General features: G+C 51.8%; 1 protein-coding gene across 4 annotated transcripts in view; it reads right to left on the bottom strand.

Moving 5' to 3' along the window:
* Positions 1–15,675, bottom strand: part of TRAPPC12 (trafficking protein particle complex subunit 12) — an 86,444-nt gene that overhangs the window by 64,476 nt on the left and 6,293 nt on the right. For all 4 annotated transcript variants that reach the window (XR_009248147.1, XR_009248146.1, XM_058682417.1 and 1 more), the window contains exons 2-3: positions 12,839–14,027; positions 1,448–1,564 (exon numbers count right to left, since the gene is read on the bottom strand). Coding sequence is in view for 2 of the 4 variants with exons in the window: in XM_058682417.1 (XP_058538400.1) it covers positions 1,448–1,564; positions 12,839–14,023 (1,302 nt within the window). In the remaining 2 variants the exon portion in view is untranslated. The remainder of the gene's footprint in view (positions 1–1,447; positions 1,565–12,838; positions 14,028–15,675) is intronic.

The following is a 15,675-nucleotide window of genomic DNA, read 5'->3' as shown; positions in this document are numbered from 1 at the left end:
TTTAATGTTTACTTTTGAGAGAAACAGAGACAGAATGTGAGTGCGTTAGGGGCAGAGAGAGGGGGAGACACAGAATCTGAAGCAGGCTCCAGGCTCCGAGCTGTCAGCACAGAGCCCGACACGGGGCTTGAACTCACGGACCGCGAGATTATGACCTGAGCCGAAGTCGGAGGCTCAACCAACTGGGCCACCCAGGCGCCCCCCACTGTACATATTTGTTAACAGCAGAAACAATCACAGCAGGTAACAAGATCGCCCATGGAACAAATTGGTTACGATGACTGTGCCCGGTTCCAGGTATACTTTTTTAACTGGTCATTACAGGGGCGCCCGGCTGGCTCTGTTGGGAGAGCGTGCGATTCTTGATCTCAGAATCATGAGTTCAAGCCCCATATGTGGAGTAGAATTTACTTAAAACACAAACCGGTCACCACCAGGTGACACTCCTAGTGCGGCCTATCGCTCATGACGATGTCTTACAGCGGCTGCTTCCAGGCCGGTCAAGGCCAAGACAAGAACCCAACAATGCAAGAACCTCTTCGTTCAGCCCCGGAAATGCTCACCTGTCAAGACCTGTGACTTCATTAACAAACGATAAAGTGTGCAGATATTTAAAAAGTCGTTTCCCCTCCCTTTCAAAAACAGAGTGGGTCCACGTCTTTCCTTCCCAAAGCTTCTTAGCATAGGAATAACTCCAGAATCACTTCAGTAAAAGAAACCCAATAAGGCATTTGATTTACACTTACTAAGAAATTAGACTTTAACTGCTTTATATGTAAAATATCTGCTGACCACCCAAACAAGTGATTCTTACTTGCCTTTTGGAGGACACATACTTCTGTACACGTCATAGAAGATGTGCAAAAAAGAGGCAATTGTGGGGGCATACGACTTCCAGGGGTTCAAAGACCGCCAGAAGCATCTACCCATCCATGTTAAAACGCCTGCAGCTCAGATAGTTTCCTATTACTACTTTCCTGTTAATACCTGGGACTACATCTCTACCTGGATAGTTGCACGAGTTTACTCCTGTTAAGGAACAAGGACTTTTGTGTGCATTTGTGGTGAACCCACCCATTCAACAATAAACCTTTTAAGCCAAGTAGAGACGACGGAGTGTTTTAAAAAAGCAGCATAAAATTATTTCTCTCTAGTTACTATGTTTGATGAAGCATATTTAATCAAAGTATATGTTGCTTTGAGTAATTTGATCGTCTAAAATAATAGCTTTTTAACTAATTAAAAGTATGTTTGTGGGACGCTTTTGGCTGCACAGAACTGGTATCTAATTCAACAAAATTTTATTTCCGTGCAAGGGCTCTAGGTAATACATCTGGAGTAAGTGACTCTAAGGAAACTATGACAAAGGAAGGAAAATATGACGAAGGAAGGAAGGAAGGCAGGACTTATAAAAAACAATTTCGAAACCAAACACGTCATAACTTACGATTAGCTGCTTCAACCCGACAAAAGTCTGCTCCACGGACTCAGCATTTAAGACCCGCCTCTTCGCCGCGGCTCTCTCACCCAGGAAGCGAAGCATCAGGTCTTTAACTGCATCCCCCTTGAAGGAACGGAAGAAAAATACGTCAAGACAATAAAATGTTAATTAAACTCAGCTAACCAGAACCCATAACTAAATGAGATTCCTTTTCTCTCCAACGGTGTATGGAGGTTAAAACGTGCCTACAGTAGTAACATTTCAGCTGCCCAGATGCTGAAGCATCACAGCCTTTGATCAAATGTGTATTTTAGACCTGCCCTTGCAGAGAAGTGGTAAATCCCCACCCCCTGCGGCTGGCCGACAGGAGACATACCACGCCAGGAGGAGGGCTTCGCGTGGGCCCCCGAGGGGTGAAGAGACATCACAGAGAACAAAGGGCCGGGTCCGCACGGAGGTGGGCTGGCCTCGGCAACGTGCCAGTTTGCCTGGGTCTCTGGGAAGGCCTCTGGGACCCGGCTAGAGACATCATTCGTGGCCTGGGCGCCCCTCCCCCCAGGGCTAAGCACACCCCAAGCCCGAGGAAGTGAGAAGAGTCCCCCGCCCTCAGGTCCTTCAGCACCCGTTCAGCCAGGCCCCCTGCTTACAGGAGGGTGCTGTCTGCCAGAAAAGGGCCCCACGGGCCTCTGTGACCCGATCCCCAGTGACACGCCCCGCAGACAGGGCGGAGGGGCGCAGGTGGAACCTGATGGCTGGCGAGGGTGTGGGGGAAAGGGAAGCCCAGCGCACAGCTGCTGGGACCTAGGACTCTGCAGCCGCCGTGGAAAACAGCGTGGGGTTCCTCCAGAAGTTACACATATAGCCACCTTACGGCCCGGCAGTTCCACTTCCGGGCATTGGTCCCAAGGAAACAAAAACGCCAACTTGAGAAGATGTCTGTGGGGCACCTGGGTGCAGGGCTGGCTGAGCGGCCGACCTCGGCTCAGGTCATGATCCCAGGGCTAGGGAGTCTGAGCCCCGCACTGGGCTCTACGCTGTCAGCGTGCAGCCTGCTTGAGATTCTCTCCCTGTCCTTCTCTCTCCCCATCTTTCTGTCTCTGCCCCTCCCCTGCTTGTGCTCTCTCTCAAAAGTAAACATTAAAAAATAAAACAAAGGGGTGCCTGGGTAGTTCAGTCGGTTAAGCGTCTGGCTTCAGCTCAGGTCATGATCTCGCAGTCCGTGAGTTCAAGTCCCGAGTCAGGCTCTGTGCTGACGGCAGGGAGCCTGTTTGGGCTTCCCCGTCTCCCTCTTTCTCTGCCCCACCCCCGCTCACCATCTTTCTCTCTCTCAAAATAATGAAACATTTAAAAAGAAAAAAGGAGGGGCGTCTGGGTGGCTCAGTCGGTTAAGCATCTGACTTCGCCTCAGGTCTTGATATCTTGGACCGTGAGTTCGAGCCCCGCGACGGGCTCTGTGCTGACAGCTCAGAGCCTGGAGCCTGTTCCAGATTCTGTGTCTCCCTCTCTCTCTGTCTCTCTCTGTCTCAAAAATAAATAAACGTTAAAAAATTAAAAATAAAATAAAATACACCCCTGCTTTAAAAAAAAAAAGAGATGTCTGCACCTGCATGTTCATAGTGGTGTTATTTCCCCCAGTGAAGACGTGGAAACAACCCATGTGTCGTGGACGGATGAAGAGGGAAAGAGGAGGGGGTGTATTTGCACACGGCCACAGTTCTCAGCCATAAGAAGAGAAGGAAATCTTGACATCTGTTTCCATATGGATGGACCTTGAGGGCATTATGCTAAATGAGATAAGTCAGAGGGAGAGACAAATCCTGTAGGATCGTGATCACTTACAGGTGGAATCACAAAAACACAAAAACCGAAGCAGCAAAGCAGCTTCTAGGTACAGAGAACACAGTGGTGGTCGCCAGAGGCAGGGGCGGGGAGTGGGGGCGGGCCAAATGGGACAGGTGGTCAGGTGCTAGAAACTTTCCATCACCACACAACCAGGGCGCGGGGATTAACGGACGGGTGCGGAGCCGGAAGGAACCAGACAGCGGTGTGTACTTGCAAAGTTCTCATCACAAGAAAAATACTGCCGTAACTGTGGAAGGTGACGGATGTAAACCAGACCGACTGTGACCGTTTCGTGATACAGACAAATAGTGACTCGAGTTACACACTTGAAACTAACACAACGTGTCAGTTATTCCTAGATAGAAAAATAAATTTTCAAAAGAGAAGAAAAAACAAAGGGAAGATGGAAGGGGGAGGGGCCGAGGAGACAGTGGTTTGGCCAGGCCAGGAGAGGAAGGACTCCCAAGGCTGCAATGACCATGGAGACGTCCGACCTGGGGGAGGTGTGCAGGAGGACAAGACTAAAACCTCTCCGTCTCGGCGAGCGGGACTCGCCTGCTCCCCGCCCAGGCTGATGCTAATGGCGCAGGGGAGCACCAAGAGCACACGGGGACTGAGGACGGAGAGGAAGTCAGTGTGCACACCCTACAACTGCCCAGGTCCTTCCTACTGTCTCCCTACCCTCGGTGTGCGCCAGCAAGGGTCATCTTTCATTATCGTTCCAGATGGCGACACTTCAAAGGCACCACAGTGCGGGCGATGTGTGCAGGGGTCTGTGGCTGCCCTTCCCCCATTAAGGGGGAGGGTGGCTTTGGCGGGGTTCCAGGTCACATGTCTGGTTGTGGCCCCGGGCGCCGAGCCACCCCTCCTGCATACACAGGGGCAAAGATGGAGAAGCGGCAGTTTTAAGGTTTTCTGCCTTCAGACAGTGAGGCTGAATGCCTCCCATGCTGCAGCCACAGAGGTGGCTAACTGGTCTAGAGGGACAATTACAGGGCAGAATGAAAGGAGCTCAGCCAGATGGCTCCATAAAGCTTTGCAGGAACGTGACTCTGTCTGGGCCAGAGGAGCTTCGAGCCAGGAAAGGGCCACTTCGCATCCTGATGCTGCAGAGGGAGGGCCATTTTAACCCCTTCATCCCTGCAATGGCCTCCGTTAACTAGACCACGCTGCAAAATCTTCTCCCCGTGAAATACTCTGCTGGTTGACATTTCGGCTGGCACAGGAAGTTCCTGGGACGTGAGCATCTGTGTGACAAACACATATCGCACCCACGAGAGCCCAGGGGTGTGCCTGCTGGTGCTGTCACTAAGTGGAGGGGGTCACGGCACAGGGGCCACGGCCCCTAACTGCACGTCCTCCTGCGGTCACTGGAGAGAGGGGTGCAAGCTTCCCCCGCTTCGGGCTTTCGTCAGAGCCATGCTGCTGCACCTGAGGCAGGGCCGCTTCAAATCAGCAAACTTGTAGGTGAGGGACTAGTGCACCCAAGGCCAGGGCAGGGAATGTGAAGAGACAGCAGGGGAACAAGCCAGGACTCAGGCAGGCGACGGGGAGGATGCCTGTTCCCCCCCGTTGTATGTGTCGTGCAGAGCAGCGGCTGACTTCTGCTCACAGATGGCTGCAGGCCATCACGCCTCCTGCAGAGAGGGGACAGTTCAGCAGTCCCTCCTGGATTCTAGTGGACAAAGACGAAACGCAAACCAGGGCAGCCGACTCAAGAGTACAGACTTTCCTGTCTGGGACACCTGAAGACACAATGGGCGTGGGGCAGCGGTGCTGGAAAGGGAGCGGCCCCTGCGCCCGACCCGGCACACACGGAGCTCTGTGCATGGCTCCAGGGGACCGGCTCTGGAGCCTTCTGTCCTCCCGCTCTGGTGTGTGTTCTCTCCCGGGGTAAGCAAAACCACCCAACGAACAACATCACACACACAAAAGTAAACAAAACCCCAAACTGGTGGAAAATGGAAAACAGTGCAGCCACTGCAAGACGGTTTGGACGCTTCTCACAGCGTGGAACACAGGCTGCCACGTGACGAGCGCTCCCGCTCCTCGGTGTGAGGTACGCACTCAAGAGAAAAGGAAATGGGTCCACACAGAAACCTGCTCACGGGTGTTCAGAAGGAGCAGTGCTCACAACAGCCAAAAAGTGGAAAGAAGTCAAATGTTCATCAGGGGAGGAGTGGGTAGGTGAAACGTGAACAGTCATAACCTGGAACGCTATTTGACGATAAAAAGGAACGGGGTCCCGTCCGTGCTACAAAACGGACGACTCTTGAAGACGTCATCATGAGTGAAAGAAGCCAGTCAGGAAGGACCATGTGTTGTGGGATCCCATTTGTAGGAAACGTCTAGAACAGGAGAATCTGGAGAGACAGAGATCAGTGCTTGCCCGGAGCTGGGCTGGGCGGGGGGAGACGGGAAGAGAGAGTGAAAGCATTTGGGCTTCTATTCGGGAGACACAAATGTTGCGAAAACCGGTGGTGATGGCTGCATAATCCTCTCAGAAGGCTAAAAACCAGCGAACCGTGAGAAGTGTGAACTGTGTGGCATGTGAACTGTATTTCCATATAGCTGTAGAATCAAAACCAAATCTACACCTCTTTTCTTGTGAGGCCCTAAACAAATCGGAATTTGAGAGATGCTTTTCCAGGGAAAGCAGTCTGACATTGTCACAAAACGGCTTGGACGGGCCTCTCCAGATCTTCCACACACATGGGCCTCAACTCAGGTAAACAAACTTAGACGAGCGCCCGAGGAAAGGCCCGTCTGTGAGTGTGTGAACGCAGGCGGCTGAGTGACTTCTGCTTCTGTCTGTTCCACAGTAGCTGGGACTGGACTGTCCCAGAGTAAAAGAGTGATGACACAACAGCTTTCAGACACGGAAGAGGATGGGGCTCTACGAGAAGGGAGAAGGGGATCTGAACTCTTGAATTCATAGGCACTTTTGGACCACCGTGTGGGGAGGAGTCCCAAGCAGAGCACGGTGAACCTGTTGAGGTGAGGAGACAAAGGTGGGGCTCCCAGAAGCTCAGGGGGCTAGAATTTGCAAGAGGGAGCCCGCACAGGAGGGAGCCCTGGGAAGGAGGGGGCCCTGTGCAGGAGGCAGTCCTGGGAAGGAGGGGGCCCTGTGCAGGAGGCAGTCCTGGGAAGGAGGGGGCCCTGTGCAGGAGGGAGTCCTGGGAAGGAGGGGGCCCTGTGCAGGAGGCAGTCCTGGGAAGGAGGGGGCCCTGTGCAGGAGGGAGTCCTGGGAAGGAGGGGGCCCTGTGCAGGAGGCAGTCCTGGGAAGGAGGGGGCCCTGTGCAGGAGGGAGTCCTGGGAAGGAGGGGGCCCTGTGCAGGAGGGAGTCCTGGGAAGGAGGGGGCCCTGTGCAGGAGGGAGTCCTGGGAAGGAGGGGGCCCTGTGCAGGAGGGAGTCCTGGGAAGGAGGGGGCCCTGTGCAGGAGGGAGTCCTGGGAAGGAGGGGGCCCTGTGCAGGAGGGAGTCCTGGGAAGGAGGGGGCCCTGTGCAGGAGGGAGTCCTGGGAAGGAGGGGGCTCTGTGCAGGAGGCAGTCCTGGGAAGGAGGGGGCCCTGTGCAGGAGGGAGTCCTGGGAAGGAGGGGGCCCTGTGCAGGAGGCAGTCCTGGGAAGGAGGGGGCCCTGTGCAGGAGGGAGTCCTGGGAAGGAGGGGGCCCTGTGCAGGAGGGAGTCCTGGGAAGGAGGGGGCCCTGTGCAGGAGGGAGTCCTGGGAAGGAGGGGGCCCTGTGCAGGAGGCAGTCCTGGGAAGGAGGGGGCCCTGTGCAGGAGGGAGTCCTGGGAAGGAGGGGGCCCTGTGCAGGAGGGAGTCCTGGGAAGGAGGGGGCCCTGTGCAGGAGGGAGTCCTGGGAAGGAGGGAGCCCTGTGCAGGAGCCTGAGCCCACTGTGGAGCACTAAGCAGTATGTGCACAGGGTGACACTCTGGAAGATGGGGCAAGATGACAAGGGAGCCGAACGATTCTCAGAGCTCACGCAGGCCGAAGATGTCCAGGTCAGGCCAGCTATTTGCGGCACTCTCGCTGAACACTGAGGCTTCGAGCAGATGTCAGAAAGGTCACCTAACAGTGGAAGCTACTCTAAACTCACCCTAAGAAGCTTAAAAACAAACCTGGAAAAAATCAACTAAATCTGCACATGACTTCCCTGCCTCCCAGGACAAAGCACACGTCTTTTTGCAGATGACAAAATACAGACTTTCAAAAACACTAAACCCACAATGTCTGTCCTCTAATCAAAAATTACCAAACATGTGACAAAACAGGCACGTGTGACCCAGAACCAAGAGAAAATAGAAATACAAACAGACCCTGAGATTACAGAGATGATGGAGAACCTTAAAACAGCTATTATAAATGTGCTTGAGAATCTAAAGTAAAACTTCAACATAGCAAATAAAGAAAACGACATTAAAAAAGAACCAAACGCAAATTCTGGAGGAAAAAACTACGAAGGCTCCGCTGGAAAGCATCAACTGCAAACTAAAAAGTACAGAAGAGAAGATATATGGACTTAAGAAAATAACAGCAGGAATTTCAACGTTAAGCAAAAAGAGAGAAAAGACTGAAAAGCAAAAAGAAATCCTTTGTGACCTCTTTGGCGATAGCAAATAATACGTGGAATCTCAGTCCCAGAAGTGGAGACGGGGGAGCGGAAAACTGAAGAACTATTTGAACAAGTAAGGACCAAAATATTCCCAAACTGGTGAAAACGACAAACCAACAAGGTCGAGTCCCAAGCAAGATAAACATAAAAGAAAACCATGTGAAGGCCTATCAGGGTCAAACAGCTGGAAACCAGGGATAAAATCTTAAACTCAACTGGAGGAGAGCATGTACTTAGGTACAGGGGAGCAAAGGTGAAAATTATAATAATGATTATTTATTCTTGAGAGAGAGAGAGAGAGAGAGGGAGAGGATCTCAAGCAGGCTCTGAGCTGTCAGCACAGAGCCTAGTGTGGGGTTTGAACCGAAAAATCTTGAGTTCATGACCTGAGCCGAAGTGGAACGCTCAACTGACTGAGCCACCCAGACGCCCCAAAGATAAAAATTATTAGAAACTTCACGTTCCGAGCACGTTGGGAGGGCATCTCTGAAGTGCTAAATGGGAAAAACATCTGTCAACCTTGAACTTTATACTGTAAACATACTGCACATCCAGAAAAAAAATAACCTTTAAGAATGAAAACGAAGATCACACAACTAAAGCTGAGAATATCTGTAGCTGGTAGTCCTGAGTAACAGGCACGTCTTTGGCTTCCAGGAGGTTCCTGACACAGGACTTGGAACGGCCCGGAAGGGCGATTTCATGTAGACGGTGGGTTTCCCCGAGGGGACTCCTGTCAAATCCCACTGCGGGAAAGGGGCGGGGGAGGAGAGAACTGGGGACAGGAGAGGGGGTGGTGGAAGGATCCGGTCTCCAAGGGTGCGTCAGGTGCGCCAGGCAAACAATTCTCTACTTCCGTTCCTTACTCGTTCTGAACTACTTCCCCACAAACTTCCCATTTACTTCTTGAAGAACAGAGGCCATGGGGCCCCTGGGCGGCTCAGTTGGTTAAGCACCCGACTTCGGCTCAGGTCATGGTCTCACGGTTTGTGGGTTTGAGCCCTGTGTTCGAGCAGAGCCTGGAGCCTGCTTCGATTCTGTGTCTCCCTCTCTCTCTGCCCCTCCCTCACTCACACTCTGTGTCTCTCTCTCAAAAATAAACATTGAAAAAAAAAACACAAAAAAATAGAACAGAGGCCACGGACGCCACAATGAACTAAAAGAGCCTGTCCTCCTCCTGACATCACTCTGGTGGGATGGTGTGACGCACGCTCTTTAAGCCGCTAACTTAGTGCAGACTGCCATGGATGTCACTTTGTAAAGAAACAAATTCAAAATCTTCTCAACTTTTACCCCACAGGAAGGCAATTTTTAATTAGGTACCAGTAGGTGAGCAATTTGGAAAAACGTCAAACATGAGTGCCTTAGAAAGCTGATTGTGCATGAACAAGTCTGCGACAGTAACAGTGACGAAGGCGAAACTCAGTTACAGGTAAATCTGCGACATGGTCTTAAAAGCTTGGTGTGCACAGAAAGTTAACAGAAAAGCCAATCTTTCGTCTTCTGGCAAATACACCAGCCCGTCCATTCAAGGTTAACCGTACGGTTTTCCTTCTCTGTTTTGGGAATGAAAGGTTCTTTGAAGGGTGATATACAAGGGAACACACATCTAGCACATTTGCTACGTGGGAGGGTCAAAGGTACTTTGGGAACTGTTCTTCGTTCAAATTTCAACTCACCACGAGGTTCCCGAAACAGCCACTGTGAACTGCAAGACGTTACGGAGGGACTCTTGCAGGAAATAAAGGAAGAAACACTGCCTCCTCCTTGTCCCCCCACGTTCTGCCCGAGCAGTGGGAGCTCCCGAGTCCTTGCTGACTCGTGGAACGTTCTGGGTATTTCACGGTTAGCAGCGTGGAATTGGGGAGGGAAGTCACAGCAGCTTTAAAGCGGGGGAGGACCTATGCCAGGGTCTCCTACGTGACTCAGTCCAGGTGCAACCAGCAGAGAGCTTCGGTGCTCGTGTTTCCTGACTCAAGAATGACTGACATTTTGGGCAGGACGACCGTCATGGTCTGACCCTAACCAGCCTGCCCCATGTTCAGCGTTCGTGGCCCCGTCCATGAAACGTCACACGCTCACCCCAGGCCTCTTGCCAACCGGGAGAGAATTACAATCAGTGGGAGAAGCAAACTGCAAACCACACACTCTCTGGAGAGGAAGCGCCAGGAAGCCGGTCCCAACGAGGTCCCGGGAACCGAGCAGCAGAGCACAGAGACCCCAGGAAGGGGGCAGGGAGGAGACGAGAGGCAGAACATGAAGGCCCCCACCACGGGTACAGCGGATGCACGCGGGGCCAGGGAAGGACCGTGTGGAAACGTCAACCTAATCCCACGGGTCCCAGTGTCCCCCGGACTCAGAGCCCGTAAGTGGGATGCATTAGAAAGATCCCGCAAGGGTAAGCACATGTTCAGTAGCTCAGCCTGAGCGGGTGGAGGGGACGCCTCGAACACCGTCCCGTCGACAGCACGCGCGCGGCAAGTGTGGGTCTGGTGCCTGAACAGCCGTCGAGACCACCATGCGAAGTGTCCAAAGCCTGTGGGCTCGCGCTTCTCGGGCCCTAGAAAATAACTAAGGGCTCCATGTCCCCAGTGGGGCACTCGTCCCGGGCTCAGCGGCTCACCAAGGTTTACCAACATATACCAACACGCACTGGGCTTTCCGACCCAGCCGGGTGTGTGCAGCGGGGCTGCGGGAGACCGCCGGTCCCGCCTCCAGTTCTGGGAGGACACACACGCGCAGGACACGCGGCTGCAGCCTGGCCGGGGCGGCGCCCCCCACGCACCGGGCCGGGCAACAGCTGACGACCCCCCTGCGATCTGCCCGATGTGCTGCAACCGCCAGCCAGCCAGCGACCTGACTGTACAGTCGGTGTCGTGTGCGTGTCGTGCGTGTAAACGTTTTTACCGCACGGCGCACGCTTCAGGCCATTTTGTACTCAGGCTTTCAAATTTAATAAGAATCTCATTGGGGCGCCTGGGTGGCGCAGTCGGTTAAGCGTCTGACTTCAGCCAGGTCACGATCTCGCGGTCCGTTGAGTTCGAGCCCCACGTCAGGCTCTGGGCTGATGGCTCGGAGCCTGGAGCCTGTTTCCGATTCTGTGTCTCCCTCTCTCTCTGCCCCTCCCCCGTTCATGCTCTGTCTCTCTCTGTCCCAAAAATAAATAAAAAACGTTGAAAAAAAAAATTAAAAAAAAAGAATCTCATTAAACATTCTGTTATCTCATCATTCCTATTTTATTTTATTTATTTATTTTTAAAGTTTACTTATTTATTTAGGGAGAGTGCACATGCACACGTGGCAGAGGGGCGGAGAGGGAGACAGAAAACCCAGGCGGGCTGCACGCTGTCAGGGCGGATCCTGACTCAGGGCTCTGTCTCACAAACCGAGAAATCATGACCTGAGCCCAAATCAAGTGTCAGACGCTCAGCCGACTGAGCCGCCCAGGCGCCCCTGAACCATCAGTTTTAATATCTTATTACCTGCAGAAACATCCGTTATAAAAATGAGTCTTATGTATTCAACCAGCCTCTTGAAAAAGGACCCTGAGGTCGTTTCAGATGCTTTGCAGTAATAAACCCCACTCCGACGGACATCCCAAAAGCTGGGTATTTCTATGCCAGTGACGTTATTTCCTTAGAAAAAAAATTCCTAAGACTGGTATTTCTGGATCAAATAACATACACATTCGGATGCTGATTTAAAAACTTTACTTAAAAAAGTTTGTAACAATTTATGGTCCCATCAGGGCTGCCCAAGACAGACTATTTTCCCACACTTGAACAAACATGGAATAATCATGAATGAAATGACTAATTAGGTATCAAAAAATGGAGGAAGCGCCTGGGTGGCTCAGTCGGTTAAGCGTCCGACTCTAGGTTTCGGCTCAGGTCATAATCTCACAGCTCGTGAGTTCAAGCCCCACAACGGGCTCTGCGCTGACAGCGTGGAGCCTGCTTGGGAGTCTCTGCCTCCCTCCTTCCCTCCCTCTCTCTGCCCCTCCTCACTCACTCTCTCTCTCTCTCTCTCTCTCAAAATAAATAAACATTAGGGGCGCCTGGGTGGCGCAGTCGGTTAAGCGTCCGACTTCAGCCAGGTCACGATCTCGCGGTCCGTGAGTTCGAGCTCCGAGTCAGGCTCTGGGCTGATGGCTCGGAGCCTGGAGCCTGTTTCCAATTCTGTGTCTCCCTCTCTCTCTACCCCTCCCCCGTTCATGCTCTGTCTCTCTCTGCCCCTCCCCCGTTCATGCTCTGTCTCTCTCTGTCCCAAAAATAAATAAAAAACGTTGAAAATAAAATTTAAAAAAAAAATAAAAAAAATAAACATTAAAAAAATAAGATAATGGAAAATGGAAATAATCTCATTGTCTTTGATTACTAGATTGAACTCTTCTATGTTACTGTTTATTCTCTATAACATTCAGACATTTTTGTGATTTTTTATTTTGGAGGGAGCATTCATATTTTTCTTAATGAAATGTATAAAACCTCTTTCTACATAAAGCACGTTATTTGGTAAACAACAAAAAAAAGGAACGGGGCTTATTTGCTGAAGCTTAAATGTCACAAATAACGTGCTCACACAAGGTTCACAGCTATTTCTGAGAATTCTGATGTAACTATATACCTTGCGGGCGTTCACTTCCAAGACTCTGATTAGTGCCTTAAACACATTTTATTAGGGAAATCAACGGAGTTCCAAATTGACTAGAGACATAACGCGGACACTCAAAATGAGAATTTTAGGAATTGCTGGACAAGGCAGATTTTTCAGTCCTTGAAGGTGTTTTTACATGTGTGTATACACACATGCACACACATACACACATGAATGGGGGGTGAGTGAGAAGCCGGGGAAAACAGAATGAGATGGAAAGGAGCCGGATGTGGACACGGGCGACCTATTTCACTGGGAAGTGCCCTGCGAGGTGGCCCGCACCTACCTGGATGTTGTCGAACTTGAGGCCCGGCATGGTGAGGCTCTCCTTGTCTACGAACACCGTGCTGTACTGTTGGGTTGCCACTGAAATCAAGATGTCCCGGGTCCCCTCCCCGGGGAGCCAGGCATCGCTCCTGCGGTCCATCTCGCTCATGCTCAGGGCGGTGGCAAAGGGGTCCTCGCTCCCTGCAAACACAGCCTGGATCTGGGAAAACGGTTTTGGAGACTGAGGAATTTCTAGGGAAGCCGTGGGAACGGCGGACTCTGACTTTTCAATCCCTGGGGAGAGACAGGGCGCAGCGGAACCCGGGGATCTCTGTCCCACTGGAGTGGAGAGCGAAGACCGTTTCTCGGGAACGGAAGAGCCCGCGTTGGGGTTACTGACGGAGATGAAAGTGGACGTGGTGAAGGAATCAAAGAAGTCCGAGGCCAAGGAACTAGAGTTGCTGGGGTCACCAAAGAATTTACTGAGGCTGGGGCTTGGCTGGACCGCCTGGGGAGGGGTCTTGGCCGCCGCGTCGCTGGCACCGCCACAGCTCGGAGACTTCACCATCTGGGACTGGAAGCCGTCCCGCAGCAGCAGGGGCGGCTGGGAGCGGGCGAACGACTGGCTGAAAATGGTGCACACGGGCACGGGCTCCTCCTCACGAGGGGACTGCCTGCAAGGCGGGCTGTGCCCCCGCCCCTCCGGGCCCGGGTCCTCGGCACCCTCTTCTCCCAAGGCGGGAGCACCTTTTACTTCTTCGAGCTCTGGGTCGGGGGTCGCGTCAGAGCCGCCTTTAGATGCATGGTCTCCCCCGTCTCCGTCGCTTCCAGTGTCATTGCTCAGCGCGTCGACTGCTCCTTCACCCACCAGACTTTCCGGTCTGGGATCAGCGTGACCGTCTGCAGGCTCCACGACATCCTGCAAACAGCCCAGCTCACCTGTGTCGTCCTCGCTATTGTTAGGAGAGTCAGAAATGAGGACACTCTCCATCATGTGCTCATTAAGCTTATCTACAAAATGATTAGAATCTTCTGATATAGTCTCGTTCTCTTCAGACCCAAACTCGTCTCCACCGAGGTCGATGGTCTCCTCGTGATAAAGGAGCTGGCCCTGTTCTCCCTGCGGAGTGGTGCTCCCGGCTCGCCCATCAGCCGGGAGAGATTCCTCGGCCGCGCTCTGGCTGGCACCGTTAGCGTTCTCCATGGTCCTGAAGCCAAGACAGAAATGAACCAACCTCATCAGCTTTCCACCTCCGTCATTACTGAGCTGGCTTAAACTTTAGACAAATGGTGGCCACATGACATTATACATTTGCCCAAATCCACGGAAGGCACACCGCCAACGGTGAACCCTAAGGTAAACCGTGGACTCTGGAGGATAATGATGTGTCCGTGCAGGTGCACTGCATGTAACTGTGGGGGAGACACAGGGCACACGGGAAACCTCTGAACCCCTGGCTCAATTTAGCACCAAACCTCCAGCTGCTCCAAAAAATTAAGTCTATTAGAAAATCTTTGTCAGTTACATATTCGAAAGACTCCATTTCTCCAGCCATCTATCAACTGACTGATCACGGTAAAAGACACACCCCATCTATATTACTTACCGTCTTAACCATTTTTTGAGTTTACAACTAAGTGGTGTCACGTGCATTCAGTGTGCAACCACCACCACCGTCCATCCCCAGAACTCTTGTCATCTTGCAAACTGAAACAATGTCCCCGTTAGGCACCACCTCCCGGGGCCCTCCTTCCCCACCCCCGCTGCCAGCTCTGATAACCGCCTTCTACTTCATGACTCCCTGGACTTCATTACTCTACGTACTTCACTTAAGTGGGACGCCATGGTACTTGTCCTTTTATGACTGGCTTATTTCACACAGTGTAACGTCCGCAAGGTTCACCCAGGTGGTCGTATGTCAGAATTCCCTGATCATTTAAGGCTGAACAATACCCCATTGTGTCTACACATTTTTTTAATCCACTCATCCACTGACGAACACTTGGGTCACTTCCACACGCTGGCTACTGTGACTGCTGGTAGGAACATGTGTGTACAAACATCTCGGGGTCCCCACTTTCAATTCTTTTGGGTATACACCCAGTAGCAGGATTGCTGAATCTTACGACAATTCTATTTTTAATTGTTGTTTGAACAGTCAACAAAGCGTTTTCCATAGTGGTTGCATTCTGTGAGACCGTGCATAAGGATTTCGATTTCTCAGCGTCCTTGACGACACCTGCTATTTTCTGACACTGGCCATCCTAATGGGGGTGAGGTCTCCAGCTCTTTAAACCCTAAGTGTTCTTTAAGATTCACTTGAAGACGTCCTCTTCCAACCTGTAATAATCTCTCCACATCCTCCCTGAGGCACACTGACTGCTAGAGCTGATGGCAGCAAACTGGACCAGTTACTAGCACACACCGGGCCCTCGGCACCGATCTAAGATTTGTGCGTGTACATTCTTCCTGGATTCAGAACCACCCTGAGACCTACTCCATCGGGCAGATGAGGAGGCTGACGCCTGCAGAGCTCATGCAGCTTGCTCAACGCTGTGCCGCTAGTAAGCTGAGAAACCAGGGCCAGTTACAGCTGAAATGCTGTGTGGACACGGGATGGCAGAGGCCACAAAATGAAACGAAGAGTTTAACGTCTAAAGAAAATGCCTCCTTTTCCTAAAGGACTTTTTGAGCAAACGTTACCGTATATAGTTCTATTCTTCTAGGGAACAAATCCCAGTTAAGAAAGATGAGGGTTTTTCTAGGAAAAAATAAAATGCCTTCTTGGTCTTCACAAAGCATGGTCTTTAGATGAGATGACTTTTTGCCAACACTTTGACACTGCCCCAAATCAG

This window comes from Neofelis nebulosa, chromosome 9 (assembly GCF_028018385.1).
Source record: "Neofelis nebulosa isolate mNeoNeb1 chromosome 9, mNeoNeb1.pri, whole genome shotgun sequence".
In the NCBI taxonomy this organism is placed as follows: Eukaryota; Metazoa; Chordata; class Mammalia; order Carnivora; family Felidae; genus Neofelis; species Neofelis nebulosa.
Note: the sequence above shows the minus strand (reverse complement) of the source record. Positions and strands in the feature narration are given on the sequence as shown.